Here is an 18536-nt window from a genome sequence, read left to right as displayed (position 1 = left end):
TTTACAGACTTACGGCCAAAAGGGAATGTTTGGGGCGCGGTCTCACTATCTCCAGTCGTTGAATTGTTTGGTTTAAACTCAGCAACTGCAACATGAACTTACTTGCCTAAAACCTCAAGTCCAGTAAATGTATTGATCAGGGTATGGGCGTGGTAAGGGAGCAGATTTTCAACGAGACTCATTTTGCTGCAGCCACCCAGACAGACCAAGTTCTGCTTGGGCTCAGTCAAACTGTGTGACTGTAATTATAGAGTGGCTGAGATCTGGCAGGACTGGGAGTGTTTCAGACATCACCATTTCCTCCCCATCCATCACATTCAGCCAAGCGGAACTAGGCCTCAGATGCCCCGCAAAATAATCATTCCTATGCAACTGCCCTGACAGCAGCATCCATTCAATAACACAGCTGATCAGAAATGATAATAGCAATCATGCCACTGCATATTTTAGAGGCTGCAGCCTGGTCGTGTGTGTGTGAGGTGGCGGATGAGGTAAAGCGTTCGAAATAAGTGATTTTACAGGAGATTATGAGCATGTGTCTCAAAGTTTGTGTAGGAAGGAGTGAATGAAGGTGCCAAGACAGACCACTGTTAGTTTATATGAAATGTCCATTCTATTGACTTCAAGGAAAAGACCCAAAGGTTGAAATGCAAATATCCTCATTAACTCAGAGGGATTTGAAACCGCCTTTGGGAAGAAAAAAATACTATCTGGATTGTGATTACTGTCGGCAGTGAGCTTTGCAAAACGAGAAGAGCGTCTTTCAGAAGGGGCATAAAGAGTTCAATCCCTATCTCAGCTTCTCATGTCCACCTATAATCCACTGTCCTTCTGAGACCTTGGCCTTTACAAACCTGTCAATGTGAATTTCACCCGCACGTGTACCATTTCTTTTTCCTTTCGCTCTCTCTTTTATCAAAAGCCAGGATGTATTCAGGGGTAATTATTAAAGAAAAATCTTTATAGGTACACTTTCCCTCCTTTAGTTCAATGTTGTGTTGTCATGAATAACAAATAGGCTCATTACTGAAATGCCCATCCCGAGCTTGTAGTAATAAAATCAGTCTCATGCTTGCCTCCACCCACACGTTTTAGCCCTGCAATGATAGATGAACGGACAACTCGTGGTTAGACAGTGCTCAAAAACATTTCAGCCTATAGGCGCTTGAGGGTGTAGACTTCAACAAAGCATCCTATCCAAGCATAATTTAGTCCTAGGATTATTTGGGCAACAGTTTAAAAAAAGGAACCTAAATTCCTTCAAATGCCTAAATTCAACACCAAAGGCATTAACTGAAAAGGGCTAAAACAAACAAACAAAAAAACCTGTTGTAAACTGCATCAACAAAGTGGAGTCGGGTTAAAAGTTTAGGGGAACACAGTGGTGTTGAAGTGGCTCCATTTGATTGTAGCTTTCTACATCTCTTGCCTTGGGTCCTGCTGTAAAAGCCCATCGGCAGACTGAGTAATGGCTGTTTTGATGGACATTCAAGAAATAGTTGCCAGACACTCATCTACTGTTTGCAGTGGCATTCTGTAGACCTTTCAAGGCTGTGGAGATATAAATGTGGAAATGCTCTGAGCTGCTCATCACCCATCTGTGTTCAGTATGTCTGAGCATGGAGCTGTATTAACTCGTGCTGATAGATTTGAAAAGCAGTTTGTGTGACTCCACTGAGAATCAGACAGCAGGCTGGAGGTTAAAGATCAGCTGAATATGTGCTTCTCTGCTCACGTCTTCTGCTCGTGTGAATTGACTGATGCTGAATGATGATCTAAAAGTAGTCAAGTTCTCCCTTTGTGCATGTGTGTCAGAGTCGCAACCCGACCTACTCATACCAAATGTCCAGTTTTAAAACTGAAGGTAGAGTTACGGCGGAGTCACGATAAAACCTGTGTGGGTTGTACATATTTTTTATGTGGAGCAAAGCTCCTGAAGCAAATAGGAGAATGATACTCAGTAAATCCTAAATCCACACATGAATTATAGACAACGTTGGGAAAATTAAGGTGGGGTACTGACCAAAGTTGGGCTTTATCACCTGTAGAACACAACTGGAAATTGCCCTTTTTTGTTTAGGGCAAGAGTGCTGTCTGGGCAGAGTGTGCAGGAGGCATAACACAGGATGGCCAGTCATTACGAATGGGTGCAATTGGAATTTCTATTACAAACCTGACGATCCCCCTGTCTGTGTTCTCACAACCACCTCTGTTGGTTTATGTAAAGGTCAGGGTCGCATTGTGTGTCTGAAAACAACTTTACATAGACTTGCTGAGAGTGAGGAAGAAGGTGAACACAGTAAAAGGGCTAAACACATGGCTCTCAATTAGAGATCAGATATTCTAATCTAGCTGGTCAATGTGTTTTCTCCGATATTTGCAACATTGGAATAATTACAAAATGAAGTTTACACCTGTTTTAATGCATCACCCAATCACAATTTGCTCACTGTCTGTCACATAAAAATTGCATTTCAATAACTGCTAATTATTTTTCAATATTGGCAGCATCACAAATGCTGAATTGTGCGGAAATAAAGTTCAGAGAATTCTGAGACTCTGTTCAACATTACAAAATTCCCGTCATGACCGGTGGTCCAGGAACTACATTAAGATATGGTTTCCATTCTATAAAAAAATAAGTTTCTCATTTCCTTAAGGTATCTTCTTATACTGCCCCAACCATGCCGCCTCCAAATGACTCATTACTCCAGCCCATTTGGCCCATTATTTTCCACAGATGTTACATCCTTGTTCTGATTGGTTATTCCTCCCATCTCTGCTTGTCCCCAGCCCAATATTGGATGCTGTAGTCCTCCAGAGCAAGACTGTGGCCATCTGAGCTGCTCTGTGTTATTTTAGTCTTTGAGGATAATGGCAAGAGATCAATGTGATGGATGGTTTTTATGAGGGCAGAGTATTGATGGCTTGATGGCAGTGAGCTGAGGCTGTGGGAAGGGGAACATCAGTCTGAATACATTACCCCCACCCTCTCAACCCTCCCCATTTTTCCTGATTCCTCCCCATTCCTGTTTTTTTCTTTTATTTATCACTCTGTATTTTTTTTCCTTTTCTCAACCCTCTCTTCTCCAGCTCAGCCAGCTGTGACTGGTCATTAACACAAACATTAAGAGCTCTATGAATCCATAGCTCCTCCATCTCCTTGCTACTGCCCATAAAACAGAGCAGCAATAATGACACACACAATAGCCACACTTGACAATCAGGGGCAGGGGACAAGTGTCTCCTATATTAATGGTAAAAGCAAAGCTATTAGAGGGGTGCCGGTGGGTACTTTAATTGGCTTACAAATAAGTGTTGAGTTAAAAGGCTCTTGGTATTTGACAGTTTTTCATCAGCAAAAAAAGTTTAAGTTCAGTTAGGTTGGTAATGATAAAATATGAATTAGGTGATGCAAAACTGTGTAAAATAAAACTAACTGAGAGTGAGCTCATTTTATAGAGGCACATAAACACGCTAGTAAGTGAAAATTGGCATGTGCATGCAAATACTCAGGATATAAAAACATCAGTGGACATTAACAGAATTAAACTCCATAAAGGACTGCATATGATGGCTGAATAGCCATCATATGCAGTCACAACTTCATACATTCCTCCTGATTACTGTGCAGGCTCCTTTTGTGACACCAGGGGTGGGGGGTATCCTCTGGTGTCTGGTATAGGGCTGCTAGCATTGGTGCTTCCTGTGGATTTTGGGATGCAGAAGGTATTACTTTTTTGCTCCCTGTAATAATAAATAAAGAGACAGACAATATAGTTTTCTTTTTACATTGTATACATAGATGTACACTCAGCCATTCATTAGTTACAACTGGCTACTCCTGGGTTGGACCCCAGTCTTCACAGACTTATTTCTTCATGGCATAGATTCAAGAAGGTCCTGAAAACATTCCTCAGAGTTTGACCCATATTGACATGATAGCATCACACAGTTGCTGCAGATTTGTCGGCTGCACTTCCATGATGCGACTTTCCTGTTGCACTACATCGCAAGTTGTTCTATTGGATTGAGATCTGGTGACTGTAAAGGCCATTTGAGTACAGTGAACTCATAGTCATGTTGAACAAAAAAAACAGACAGAGATGATTTGATGATGATTTGCGACGTGATGCCTTTTCTCCCCAGAAGCAGGCACCAGAACATGGGTACACTGTGGTCATAAAGGCATGGGCAGGGCGAGCAAGTGAACTCACTTTAGCTGCCAACAGCAACACCAGCATGAACTATTGATACAAGGCAAGATGAATCAATGCTTTTATGTTGTTTACACCAAATTCTCAACCTACCGACACAATGTTGCAGCGCAAATCAAGACTCATCAGGCCAGGCAACATTTTTCCATTGACCAGTGTGAATTGGACAAAGGTAATTTCTGTTCTTAGGTGACAGGAGTGGCACCTAGTGTGGTCTTCTTCTGCTGTAGATGTTCATTTTTGTTGTAACCAGTGGTTATTTTAATTACTGTCTCAACTTGGAAGCAGTCTGGCTATTCTAATTTGATCTCTGACATCAACAAATATCCACTTACTACTTTCTCTTTTTCTTTGTAAACTCTATAGATGGCTGTGTGGGAAAATCCCAGGAGATTTGCAGTTTATTAAATACTCACATATACTCAGGCCAACTGTTGTTGGAGGCCTCTGGCTTCAACAGCCATGCCACATTAAAAGTTGCTTAAATCAGCATTCCGCCTCATTTTGTTGCTAGGTTGCTAGGCCGTCTTGATCGTATCGACATACCTAAAAGCATTGATTGCTGTCATGTAATTGGTTAGTGAAATATTTGTGTTAAAGAGCAGATGAACAGGTAAGATGAGGTGTATTTTTATGTGCATGCTTAATTCTGATATGCATTTCTGTGACTAGAACAGGTGTTTAGATGTATGGGTTGTTTCTATTTGAAATAGTAAAATCTGTATTTATTGGTGGTCTGAGAAAGAGCCTCGGGCAAGGATACACAGATGCCACGAGACAGATACATTTGGTTTAAATGATTTAAAAAGCACAGAAAGCATAGGAATACCGTAACAGCGGGGGCCGAGACACCATATTAACATGACTTTGTTCCTGAGTGCACGCGTCACATCTCTGTAAATAGTGGGAAAATTATAGAGATGCCAAATATCAGTTATATATCAGTTTTAATGCTCAAAATAATCAAATGTTTTGGATCTATAGAAGTAGAAGAGTGCCTCAAGCCTCAAGCTTTGTGCAGCAAAACAACAGCTAGCAAATCAATATGTGGTTGCTAAACCATCAAATTATCAGCAGCACCTTTTCCAAGCACACATAAACACACAGGTATAACAAAGCACTGAAAAGAGCAAAGAGGGAACTGGGTCACAAAGTTTGATTTCGACTAACTAATGCACCTATTATTAGTTTTGGTTGTCTTTAGACAGCCGTGACAGCGCATATCTACTGAGGAGGAGAAACATATAGTTCATTATTATATGAGCCAATGAATTTCTGGACAGACTCTAGATGGGCATTATCGGAGATGCCTCAGGCTCCTCTCTGGCGTGAAAGATGGTGGTCATTTGGCTAGACAAGAGGTGGTGAGGACCCCCTCCTAGACTGGAGCAGACGGGTGCAGAGGAGCCTAGGGCTGGCTGTATTAATGAACAGGCAGCGCTGAAAGGGACAGGTTTCTGTAATGCTGATGAATGGTCATTACAGAGCAGAGACGGGAGAAGAGAGCACAAGGGGAAGAGAGGAGAGGGGGAGAAGAGTAGAGTGAAGTGGGCACACAGGGAGCAGCAGTGAAAAAAGGCTTTAATTTGCACCTCAGATTTCTGTAAACTCGTTTATCATGTCAGCAGTGCCACTGTTCCTCACGTGCCTTCCCACTCCATCCTCTACATGCCCTTACTAGACCCAACCCTTTTGTTTGTCGCCAGATGTTTCCACATATTCTTTGTGCCAAATGGTTTTATTACCTGCGCTGGTTTTCAAACAGCAAAATTCGACGGCTCACATTTATCAGCTCTATCTCGCCTTACATCATTTTATGGACTCTTTTCCATCATTTGACTGGATGTTGCGGCTGTGTGTGAAGAGCCAATATCTTCTCCTCTCCATTAAGCTTGATTGAGCAGCTGGAGTTTTAAAGGTCATAAGAAGGAGGAAGCACGGGGAGATATATGCACATAAGAAACATGAACTGACTTGAGGCCCACTCAGTCCACTATAGACCTCATTAACTTCTCGCCTACAGCTGTTTGGATCATTGGTGTTGGGAACTTTGGAGAAATAAATCTTTGTGCCAAGCAGTTGGTTCAAATGGAAGCAAAAAGGATTGTGTTATTATAAAGATTGAAATTGATCTAAGGAAAATAAAAAAATGAAAAATTGTTTCAGATCATTTTCTCAAAATATTCCACAAAATATTCATTTGAATTCACTGGTGCTTTTATGTAACTCTGTGGGCTCTGCTGCTGTATGCTAAAGAATAATACATGCCTCTTAAAAATACTGTAACTAATTAAAATATTGCACACTGAATATCAGTGGATTGCCACTAACGATTTTTGCAGGGCCAGCTTTTGCACAGCTGGACGGTTACTCAGATGATTTCAAAGCAAGCTTATTCTATTTTTTTTTTTCTGTGATTTCTCTGCCTGATTCTCGGTGAATCCAGCCAAATGTTAATGGCACGTTTTTATCATGATTTGGTGCACTGAGTTAATTCCCCAAGGGGCTTCTGATGCTCATCCAAGACCCTTTCTGGGTCACACCTGCAAGAAATGGCCTGCAGTGAAATTCAGTTCAGTATGCACTCAAATGGCTTTCCATCCATCCTTGGCTCTCGTGAAGTCCCTGCCTGTCTAATTGTAATTCAGCAGTGCATAATCTTGAATTTGTTACACACTATATTTTATAATGTATCGACTCGATGCCCAGCGAAACTTGGCATCGACGGAAAACGGTATTGCATCCAAAATCATGCCTTGGTTTGCGCTTATGCAGTGGGAGTGCACATCCTACAGCTGCGAGCCTACTTAATAAGACAATAAATTGTTGCTTTGCACTTGAGGAATTAATTTTTTTAAAGTAATACATTTGTGTGTCATCAGTGGATGAACAAGCCCCAATAAGCTGATGCATTTTTCTCAGTCCAGGAAGAGCACTCAAGTTAGTGCCTTAGGGAAATTACTGATATGTGTATGAATTCTCTGTGGCTCCGCCAATATTAGCATTCTCTATCAAAAAAGAGCGAGCACTGCAGCCTTATAGCAGATGATTACTTATCAGCCATGTGGACTTCTTTCTCTCTTCTCTATCTTTCTGTAGTGGGAGGAGGTGAGTGGCTATGACGAAAACCTCAACACCATCAGGACGTACCAGGTGTGCAATGTCTTCGAACCAAGTCAAAACAACTGGCTCCTCACAACCTTCATTGATCGCCGTGGAGCACAGCGCATCTATGTGGAGATACGATTCACCGTGCGCGACTGCAGCTCCATCCCAAATGTCCCCGGTTCCTGCAAGGAGACGTTTAATCTCTACTATTATGAAACCGATGCTGTCATTGCCACTAAAGGCACAGTCTTCTGGATGGAGGCCCCCTACCTCAAGGTGGACACCATTGCTGCCGATGAAAGCTTCTCACAGGTGGACTTTGGCGGACGCCTGATGAAAGTTAACACAGAGGTGCGAAGCTTTGGTCCGCTGTCTAAAAATGGCTTCTACCTGGCCTTTCAGGACTATGGGGCCTGCATGTCTCTTCTGTCAGTCAGGGTATTTTATAAGAAGTGTCCAAGTGTGGTCCAGAACTTTGCAGTCTTTCCAGAGACCATGACAGGGGCTGAAAGCACTTCCCTGGTCATTGCTAGAGGGACCTGCATCGCAAACTCAGAGGAAGTAGATGTCCCTATAAAGCTCTACTGTAACGGAGATGGAGAGTGGATGGTTCCTATTGGTAGCTGCACTTGCAAAGCCGGGTTTGAACCTGACAATGGCAATGTCTGCCGAGGTAAGTGGATTGATTTTTTTTCTGTAAAAAAACACCATGGTTGCTACGAGAGTGTATTATCAGTACTTGCTGGGCTCTACATACATGTTCTTTCTTTTTCATTCTCCACTCTTTTAAAGAGATGGACTCCTCAGAATAGAACAGATCAATTCACCTTAGTCTGTTGGCATTAATCTATTCTGTTTTGGTATCACGTACAACAGGGCATCATGTTACCTTTGGTCACAGGTCCTCCACTCTAGTGTAATGGCTGAATTGATTGTGTTTCATGTTTTGCAGCTCATGATACACCATACTTTTTCCTTAATCACATCTACCTCCAGGGAACTAAAAAGATACATTAGCATTGAGTTGTAATCTGCTGTGAATGTCAGCCTTTTGTCCATCCTACCTTTCAGATGACAAAAGGTTTGATTCTGCCTCAGTGTGATGTGCTGATGAATACATTCTGAGGAATAGATAATAGCTCATATCTAAAAGGAAGGTTGAATGGGCTTTTAGTTCAAGCTGTCACTTTCTGTTTTTGCGTGCCCTCTAATGCACCTTGTTTTTCTGACACGCACATATACAAACAGAAAATTTGCTCAAGGTGTCTGACGATAATGCGAGTGGCTTGAGGCTCTTGGTGTGGCACAGTATTGGTTGGCCTGCCTCTCGGGGTTAGTTGGAAAGTGTGTGGAGCTCAGATAAGATTGATTTACCCACATCTGGTCTGATCAATAAACAGATATAAGTGCCACATATCTACAAAGCACACTGTGTGTGACTGTGTCTACTGTATCCTTCTCACATTGCACCATGTCCTGCGCAAAACCCACCTACACACTAACGCACATCATAACAAACACACAAAGTCCTTGCCAAAGATTGGATGACTTTCGAATGAAAATAACAGGGCAGAAGTTAAAAGGCTGTGCTTAGGTTGATGTAAAGTCTTGATTTAGTTTCAAATTTTTACACCATTTGTCAATATTATAATTCTCTTTACAAATAAATTGTAATCTGTGTATTTAATGCTTTAAATGCACAAGATAGACTCTCTTGTTTATCTTGTAAATAATTAAAAGTGATCGGCTGATCAGCGACTTTGATTTATCCAATATTCACTTCTCTTAAGTACAATTATCAATAAATCAGGGGCTTAATTTGCTAACAGATCATGCAAATTTAGAATAAAATCCAGTTAGGCCAAAAAACATGGTCCACATTCTAATGTTGCATTAAAAGCTGATTCCTCTGATATCCAGCATGTACTTTCATATATTGGACAAAATCACTTAAATCAAATGCTAAGACTGCCCATTGTGATTGGTGCACGCAATATATTTAATGTTAAATTATTTCACTGAAAAAAAATGTCCTAAGTATGTTTTTTTTGTCTTTCTTTTTCTTTTCTTAAACTTATGTGTTTGTGATGTATTGGTCTCCAATATAAAAACAAACTACGCATTGTCAGTACCTTGAAGCCACATGGCCTTGATAGAGTACTTGGTTACAATACTACAGTCAGACTGAGCCATTTGTGCTGAATGTTCAGAAGTCCACTGAACATGCTCCTGGTTGTATATTGACCTAACAACCCTTCTTTGTTACTGGACTGCGGGCTCATGAACGTCTTGGTCTCAGAGTCTTATCGATAGACGAGTAGCTCTTGTCAGACTTCATCTTGATGCTAGTTTTGCTTCATGTTTACATTGATTATTTATTTATTCATGTGAAATCCTGACTCACTAATCACGCTGTTGGCATGTGTGGCATGTGCATGAGCATGCCATGCATTTGTGTTCCTATGCAGTGCAGGAATTTTAATTCAAATGAACCAAATAACCTTGCCTGTCCTCTAGCGCTGACAGTCTCATAGTCTTTAATGGATGCAAACTTACACTGATCCTTGTCAGTCTTTTCTCCGTGTAGCGTAACTTTGCCTCTTTCCCCATTATTTACCTCAGGCTTCTACACACTTACTGCAGAATAACTGGAATGTTAGTAAGAGGGTTATTGTGGCTTGTGTTAGTGGAAGTCACCACAAACACGCATGTACATGTACAGACAATGGTCTCACTGTAGAAATTGCTCTACAAAGACCACTAATTCCTACAATCCCGCTGACTTCCTTCTCTAGTACATTTCCAGCTAAGATAATCATCTCATCTCTCCCCGATGGAAATGCACTACTTAGCGGTGCAGGGACTTCGAAATTCTGGTCAATACTGATGTTTGAAATTTCATCCAGTGTTGGAGCCTGTTTTTGTTCTATTTGTGTTGTTTTTGTTTTCCCGATTTGTTTCATAGTGCACTGCCTAAACTCAGTGTCTAAATGTATGCCTAGTATTATTATGCTCCTATACTAAGAGGAAATTACTGGGGTCTGTAGCTTAACAAGAGTTGACAGTAGTATGAACCTGTAAGGCCTCGATCCCACAGGTCTCCAGACCAGTAGGTGACCCCTACAAAGAAAACCTACTAGTGTCCCCAAAAAATTTTTTGGACACTAGTAGGTTTGCTGTGTTTGCCCGCATTTTGTGTGGAAGATACAATTTCTCTGTGAACACTCGCATTGCGGGAGGAGGTTTCATTACCATGTGGCGAGTACTTTATGAGTGTTTGCAGATATATCAGCATATTCCATACAAAACACGGGCGCATGCAGTAATCTGCTAGTAAAGAGGTTTTAGGTGCAGCAAACTACTCACAAATCTTTGTGGAATATACATTTTTCCATCTGAATCAGTGGTTACCAGATGATCGCCAGTCGACTGTGTGACTGTGGCCTAAAATGTTGTGTTGGTTGACCATAGTCGTCAGCACAAACACAGAGTTGCACAAAAAAAAAGGCTGGAGTACAAATAGATGATCTAGCCCTTTCTAGCTCGAATAACTAGCCCGCTCTCTGGAGTCTTGTGTGGAGTCAGTTCCCCTCTCATCTCCACTGAGAGTCCCCTCCAATAACAGCAATCTCAACCTTTTTATTTTTTGTGCAGTTTCTTTTCATGGACTTGTAATCCATTATTTAAACAGGGAAATCTAACCTTAAAGTGCTTGTGGAAGCTCAGTTCTATGGGCAACCAATCAATTGGGGGGTTGGTGCAATAACACAGCCTCAGCATTGGGTCAGAATTAATTGCCCATTAGCGATGAAGGAACAGGAACAGGAACAAAAAGAATATAAGAGCATGTAGTTTCATGCTGGAATAATTCCCCTCATTGATACCAACAAAACAAAAAGGTATTGCTTAGAAAAAGGAACACAGTAGTACTGTGTACAGTCTGGTAAAGTGTGGAAAATTTTCAATTAGTGCCTTTATTATGTAGCTCTTGAGACACAAATTAATGTAATTTACCTAACTTGCAAGGTAAAAATGGGTTTCTGCTTATAGTGACATGAAAACGAAAATGCATTCATTCTAGCTATGCATCTGTATATTACATGTTATACCCACAATATCAAACTTCTATTAGCTGGATCATAGTTTTGAATATTTGTCCTTTTACATGGAAAGTCAACTTTTTTTAATTGATAAATGATGTTTTTAGGTGACAAATTAGCATTTTTTTTCTACTTTTTTTGGAAGTTCTTTGTCGTGGCAGCAGAAAAAATGCTTGTTTTTCTTGCAGGTTTAATGTGCGTTTCAGTGTTGTTTCAGGGCGTGTGCGAGCTTCCCAGCACCTGATTGCGCTTTCATTAATCTATATGTTTTAATTGTTGTCAGGTAGCGTGTTGTGTATGTGTTCGGTTGAGTAGAGAGACCATGTAGAGTTGTTGTGCTCTGTAACGATGATGCCAGCATGCCATCCTCATTACCAGCTCCCCAGCCACTACGCAAGCCATTTGGGTATCCCCCACTTTTCCTCTCCCTCTTTCTCTGTTCCTCACTCTCTTCCCCTTAGCTTTGTAAGCAATCTGCTAAATATTTTATCACCTCCCTGTTAAATCGAGCGAGACACTCCAAATAAGACCCCGCTACCTCTACCAATACAAAGCTTGTCTCGGCTGTGTGTCCTGCTTAACTCAAGTATCCTAAACAGGCTCGTATGATGGTTTCACTGACCCTTCTTAGAACTGGTGTCAAGGCCCACCTGAGGAGTAATTGATGGAATCACCTCGATTGTGCTGGCTTTGCGTCATGTGTTTTGTTTTGAGTCTGTCTAAGCCAGGGGTGGGCAATCTCAGTCCACGAGGGCCGGTGTCCCTGCAGGTTTTAGATCTCACCTTGGGTCAACACACCTGAATCACATGATTAGTTCGTTACCAGGCCTCTGGAGAACTTCAGGACATGTTGAGGAGCTAATTTAGCCATTTAAATCAGCTGTGTTGATTCGAGGACACATCTAAAACCTGCAGGGACACCGGCCCTCGTGGACTGAGATTGCCCACCCCTGCTCTAAGCATTGATCATTTTAATGTTCCGTATTCTTTTATGTGAAGTAATTAAAACTCCACAGAAACCTAATTATTCTGTTGTTTAAGCTCTTAAAAGTGGACGATGTGGCATAGTTGCAAATTATCCTCTATGAAAACCAATTCAAAACTTTCAAGTGCTTATTCTTAATTTTGGTGTTAAAACTTTATTTCCTGTGGGGAGCCAGATTTTCTTTGGGCTGACAAATGTCCTCTTCAGGTCTATAAGGCTAGCTATATTTTGTTTAATTTTGTAATTGGTTATTCTCAAAGTTTTGTCTGTTTTTTCTCTTTACGGACCAAATGCAACACACATAGCTGTTCAGACTCACCCCACCTGTGTGGATGTGGAGATTTGTGTGGGCTCAGGGAATAGCAAAAGGTCTGGAATTGAAGCATTGCTATTGCAGCTACTGATTGCTTTCAAATGGATGTGAACTGGCTATGAATGAAATGGGGAAAATGAGAATTTGACTGGTTAATTTCATTATCTGTGGTACTATATGAATTCCCAGAATTTTGCTCCATACTATCCATCCATCCCTCCATCCATCCTATATTCCAGTGCAGTGACCATAAGTATGTATTTATTTACTTAAGTATTTATGTCATTCCTCACCCCAGCAGCCCTATAGGCTGGCACGCCAATATGAGTTCTCTCATATTTTCTCTCACTGTTAGGCTCCAGCAGGCTTTTGACATGCTGCCACATTAATATTACAAATATTCAAATAACTTTATTTAACATTCAGCAGGCTGACAGTGGCAGCAGGAGATTCACAGCCCATTGAGCAAGAGCGCTTCCCTGGGCTAAGTGCCGATTCATCATGGCTGCCTTACTCCTGTCTAATGGCTGCCATCATGGGGCATGAGCACACACACTAAGAAAAACATATTACTTCTACCATGTGTGCATTTTTAAAAATGTTAAATGTAGTGATGTGGGCACATTTATCACATTATTAACCTTAGCCTAAAAGCTTATAAATCCCCATATATCCCAATAGGGTTCATTGTCACGGACATCAATTAGCAGGCTTATTTCTCTCTAGAGAATAAAGAGCTCTTGCTCAGAGTCTAGCAGTAGAAGCACATTCATAAACTGAATCCATCCGACCAGTATTTTAATCTTAAAGTTCGGTTTCGCAGGCTGTGCACTCTAAACTTTTGGTTTTACGTTTTTCTGCTCCAGTAAGTTTTTTATTACTTCTTTGTATGGCTTATCTGAGTGTAAAAGATCTGACAGACAAACCCGCAAAGACCTGGTAACCTATTAGAGCCCATTCCATCCCATTTGGCCGTGTCTGCTCCTGTTCCACAGAGTTTACTTCATTTGCAGAGAACCATCCATGTGTACTGAACAACACACACACAACGAAACACACACACACAGCAGCATTTACTAAGTCACCTTGAAGCCCAATTAAGTAAGCATCTGACTCTTCCTGTTCCTAATAGTCTTATTGCAGAGAGGGTCGGGGTGATGTGAGGAAAATGGAGTGGGAGGAAGAGACAGAGAAAAGATTTAAGAAAAAGAGAAGAGAGTGAAAGACATCTTGTTTCCATGGCTCTCAATAAGCTGAATGGCAGAGAGCACTGGTGAAAGAGCATGACCCAGACAAAGGCCTTTTGAATCTAGGGGCCAAACAGAGTGTTTATAATGACCCAAAGCACAGATGCGCAGCTCTCACTGCAACAACAGACCCAGTCTCTAATGATGCGAGGGGAATCCAAAGATTTTGTTCACACATAATTGAAATAGCCACCACAAACAGAGCTGTTCTTGTGGAGGGACACAAACTCCTCCTCATTATTAGTTTTTGCTCCCCTTTCAGGTGTTTTCCTCTCTGTGTCTGTCTCTAGTCTGACTGTCTAACCTTCAGTCACTTTTGGGTTATGGATTTGGCCACTGGGCTTTTACTGGGGCTCCTGCTGCCATCTCTCACTTGGTCGTTCTCCCAGATGTGGAACGGGGAACTTATTAGGCGGGCCTCCCTTTGACCCAGGATCCCTTCTAACCTACTTCGCCAAATTCTCATTCAGTTCTCCTCGTCTACTTCACAGTCAGCCCTCATACGTACATGTCTCCTCTCCTGCGCTCCACTCAGTGATTGACACCGGGAGCCGAGGCCAGCCAGTGGCACAAGGACACAGGAAGACAAAGAACCCCCAGCATTTATCAGATGGCTGGGGCCCTGCCTAATTTGCCTATGTCACCCCCATGACAAAACCCAAAAAGCTTTTGCTTTGAAGGGCTTCCCTTCACCCTCTCACCCAAACCATGAACCCCATCGATCAAATCTACTAGAATTTCCTTTTTTTTTTTCTTTTTTTTTTTTAAATGAATACACATTTAATAATGCAATGAAAAACAAAAAGATCACATTTCTATAAGTTTGTATTTTGGTGTCTGTGTTGTCTTCACAAGATACCCAAATGTTAAATGCCAAGAGACACTTCAGCTTGCACGGCATGTGCGAAACTGTATTCCCCCTCATTTTTGTTTCTTCTTCCACACCTCATCCCTCTGGAATATGCTCCAGCACACAGTAATGAGGCGACATGTTGAGCCTCTTCGCAGAGTACTACCTGCTTTGGAAAGCAGAAACACCAACCCCTCCCCCTTCCATCGTACCTTATTCTCCTTCTAACCTAATCAGTGTCCATCAATATTCACTGTCCTGCTAATAAAACTGTTTGTTTGTCTGTGTGGTGTGATGGCAGAGGGACACGTTTCAATTCCAGGAAATTGTCTCATGGCTTGCTGGAGGCTATCAGCTGCTCATTGATAGATGTGGATTAGTCAAATTTATGTTGTGGAACTTGTGGACTGACAATCTAATTAGAATTGAATTGCAATTATGGCGGGGCCGATATAGCTCTGTTCGTCCCACCTTCAATGACAACTCGACCACAAAACAACAAGTAATGTCAGGCAGGAAAACATTTTCCGTTTTTCAAGTATGTGAAAGTGTACTTAAAAAATTAGCATGTTCTCTAGGGCTGCACAGTGGTGCAGTAGTTAGCTCTGTCGCCTCACAGCAAGAAGGTCTTGGAGTGAAATCCAGTGGCTGGTGCTTGTCTTTGTGGCACTTGCATGTTGTCCCTGTGCCTGGGTGGGTTCTCTCCAGGTGCTCCGGCTTCCTACAGTGGACCAAAGACATGCGTGCTAGGTTAATTATACATGTTAGGTTCTAAATTGGCTGTAGGTGTGAATGGTTGTTTGCCTCTCTGTGTTGGCCGCGGATGGACTGGCAAGATGTCTGGGATACCCCACGTAGGCAGCTGGGGGAGACTTTGTGTCATGGCTCCCAAGCTATTCAGTCTCTTTTGTGGGATGCCTGTACACACATTGAGAACCCACGCATCTACACGGTTACTAACACTTAACACGCAATTTCTACCACCTCAAGCTGACCTCTGCGTGTCTAATTTCCTAACCTAATCATATTCGCCTTACTTCCTGCACACTTGAAGCAAACAACATTGCATATATACACTGTAAATGCTCCTATGTTTAATCTTTAATTAAACATATGCAAAGAATTATGTCTGTGTAATTTATGTTATGACACCCTGCATTATCCTAAAGTAATTCAGCTCCCCAGGTCGTAACTGAGCAGGCTGTATCAAACACAACCTCACAATGTGCAATTATACATCAATTAGACAACTCCTATAATCTGCATTGCTCTATATCATTGTGTGGATGTAATTACATGTTTTCCTTGACAGTTAAGTCAGCCTGTATTTTACAGGTTTAAGGCTTGTGGTTCTGCTACAGGAAAGGTATATTTTCAGACTGACAAATACAAAGAACACACACAGCTCAGGCTATCTAATAACTTCTAAGACAGGCTTTTTTTTTACCCAGTCAAAGATTATAACAACAACCAATTACACAACTATTATACTTTAGTTGTGACTGAGTCTGTGTCAACAGGTCTGGTGCTACATACAGGTTGCAGCAAATGATACAGTATATCAGAATTGATCTCTCCTCATACAGTTAACCTTTGCACGTTGTTGTGCAGTTTGTGTAGTTTTAGTGGTGTGCCTCTCACTTTCAGTTGTAACTTTTGACTAATATACAGTATCAGGAAATATGTTTTAATAAAGTAGCTGTATTATTAGGAAGATCAATCAGTGTACTCGGGGATAGCTTTACCACTTACCCTCTATCCCCATTTTATGATGTCTATGTGCAGTACTTACAAAATAGAAAGAGCCTGAAAGAACAGAGATGTTATCTCAGTGCTGGGCCAGCATTACTATAGTGCTAGTCCAGGCTGCACAGTGGTATTCTCAAAGAGAATGATATCTGATTAGTCCAGCTATAGCTGACAAACAAATGGATTTGCTGTGTCTAGAATGTTCTCTAGGGGTGCTACATGGGCTGAGATACAAAGACACTGCTTTTGTGATGGGGCCAGCGCGAGGCATAATAAGACCCTTTGGGGAATGAACCAAACACAGAGTGAAAGGGACACAAAAGCACACATGCTCGTACACTCAGTCAATTTCACAATGACTCTTCCTCTATCTCTCTTCCCTCTTTTTCCCTCTACACCTCTTTCTCTCTTGCGTTCCTATAAACTGACCTTTATATTATGGGCTACCGTAGTTGGACTGTCATTATGTGTTTTGGCTTTGTAGGCCGGTTGAGTTTCTTAACTCTCACATAAATTATTGTGTTGGCCAGGTTTCGTGTCGCCTCCCACAAACAGGACACACAACAAGTATTATTTGTGGATGTACATTCATTTATTTGTGCATGCACATACTATATAAGTATGGCTGTGAGGGCTTTACACCCACTGATTCTTATTCACTCCCTTCCTTGTTTTCTCTCTGTATCTCATCTTTTCTGCCTCTTTAATTCCCCATTTACCACTGTCCTGCTTCTCACTGCTAAGAGAGCAGTCATAGAAGGAGGGTGACAATAGAGGTATTAACCAAATGCATTCTGAGCTGGCCTGACTTGTGCAGTCAGTGTGAGGCTTTTACACCCCTAATGCCATGTGAATAGGGCTGCTGCTCCCCAAGAAATGCCTTTATGAGGATTCAGACCGAGGGGCCTTTTTCCTAGCTCTCGTGACCTGGGCCCACAGAGGCTGTGCAGTCCCTTTTTTTTCTCAACACGCAGTTCTTCATTTTCATAAGCACTTAATCTGGATTGGAAGCCTCTCCATTGTGGAAATGGTTTGAGAAGGGGACATCAGCCAGACAAAAGTACTTGTCTTTGGCGAAGGGTGAAGGCTCTCCTTGGCCCTTTTCCTCCCATTCCATTCTCTCATATAGAAAGTCAAAGCCCCCTGTGGAATATAGATGTGGCAAAGAGGTATGTGAATACAGACTTCAGGGGGAAAAAAGGCCTACCCTGCAAAAAAAAGGAAAAGAAAAAAAGATTTATCCACTTCTCGCACTATATTTATCATTTGATCCAAGCCAGAAGATATCCTGTGATGCTGGCTGATAGTAAAGTTTGAGTTTGATTCCTCTAGGTTACAGTGCATAAGACTTTGGAGCTGGAATGTGTAACAAACTCAGAATGAAGCTTTGAAGTGTAATACTGTTGCCCTGGGCTTCTTAGCTCCAGGGTGGAATGAGATTACACCCTTGATCTGTGTTAGCGCCCTCTGATCTGAAGGATTGCAACACAAAGGTGTGTGCATGTGTGTGTGCGTGTTTAAATTTGCAGACATATGTGCATTTTCTATGTGCCTGACTATGTCTCATTATATGTGTGTTATAGAAAATATATTGATTTGTACATCAGTGAAATTATTTGCCTATGTATGTGTATATGTACGTGTTTGAAACACCAGTAGATGGTGTGGATACATGGTCAAACCTGTCCTCCCCCAACCAATGACTTGTTAACTAATTGCTAATGTTGCTGACCTGATCTTATTGCTTTGTAGGTGAATCTCTCAGGATGCTAAGCCTATTCTTTCTCCCCCCTTTCTCTATGACTCTGTCTCTCTCCCTCTGTTTCTCTCTCCTTGCTCACTGCCCCGGAACACCTTAATCCAGTGTGAAAGCAATTGGCTCTCTCAGATCTAATCAATAGAGGGCCAGGGCAGCGAGCCAGGGGGAACATCTCTGGCCCCTGCTCAGCTACAATCAATTTAGAACC

At 41.7% G+C, this 18536-nt stretch overlaps 1 protein-coding gene across 2 annotated transcripts in view; it reads left to right on the top strand.

The window, feature by feature from the left end:
- The window catches only part of ephb1 (EPH receptor B1), a 154848-nt gene that overhangs the window by 61111 nt on the left and 75201 nt on the right, over positions 1 to 18536 (top strand). For both annotated transcript variants that reach the window (XM_005476260.4, XM_013269921.3), the window contains exon 3: positions 7317 to 7998. In XM_005476260.4, the coding sequence (XP_005476317.1) occupies positions 7317 to 7998 (682 nt within the window). The remainder of the gene's footprint in view (positions 1 to 7316; positions 7999 to 18536) is intronic.

This window comes from Oreochromis niloticus, linkage group LG18 (assembly GCF_001858045.2).
Source record: "Oreochromis niloticus isolate F11D_XX linkage group LG18, O_niloticus_UMD_NMBU, whole genome shotgun sequence".
In the NCBI taxonomy this organism is placed as follows: Eukaryota; Metazoa; Chordata; class Actinopteri; order Cichliformes; family Cichlidae; genus Oreochromis; species Oreochromis niloticus.
The sequence above is the reverse complement of the archived record's forward strand: the minus strand, read 5'-3'. Positions and strand labels throughout refer to the sequence as shown.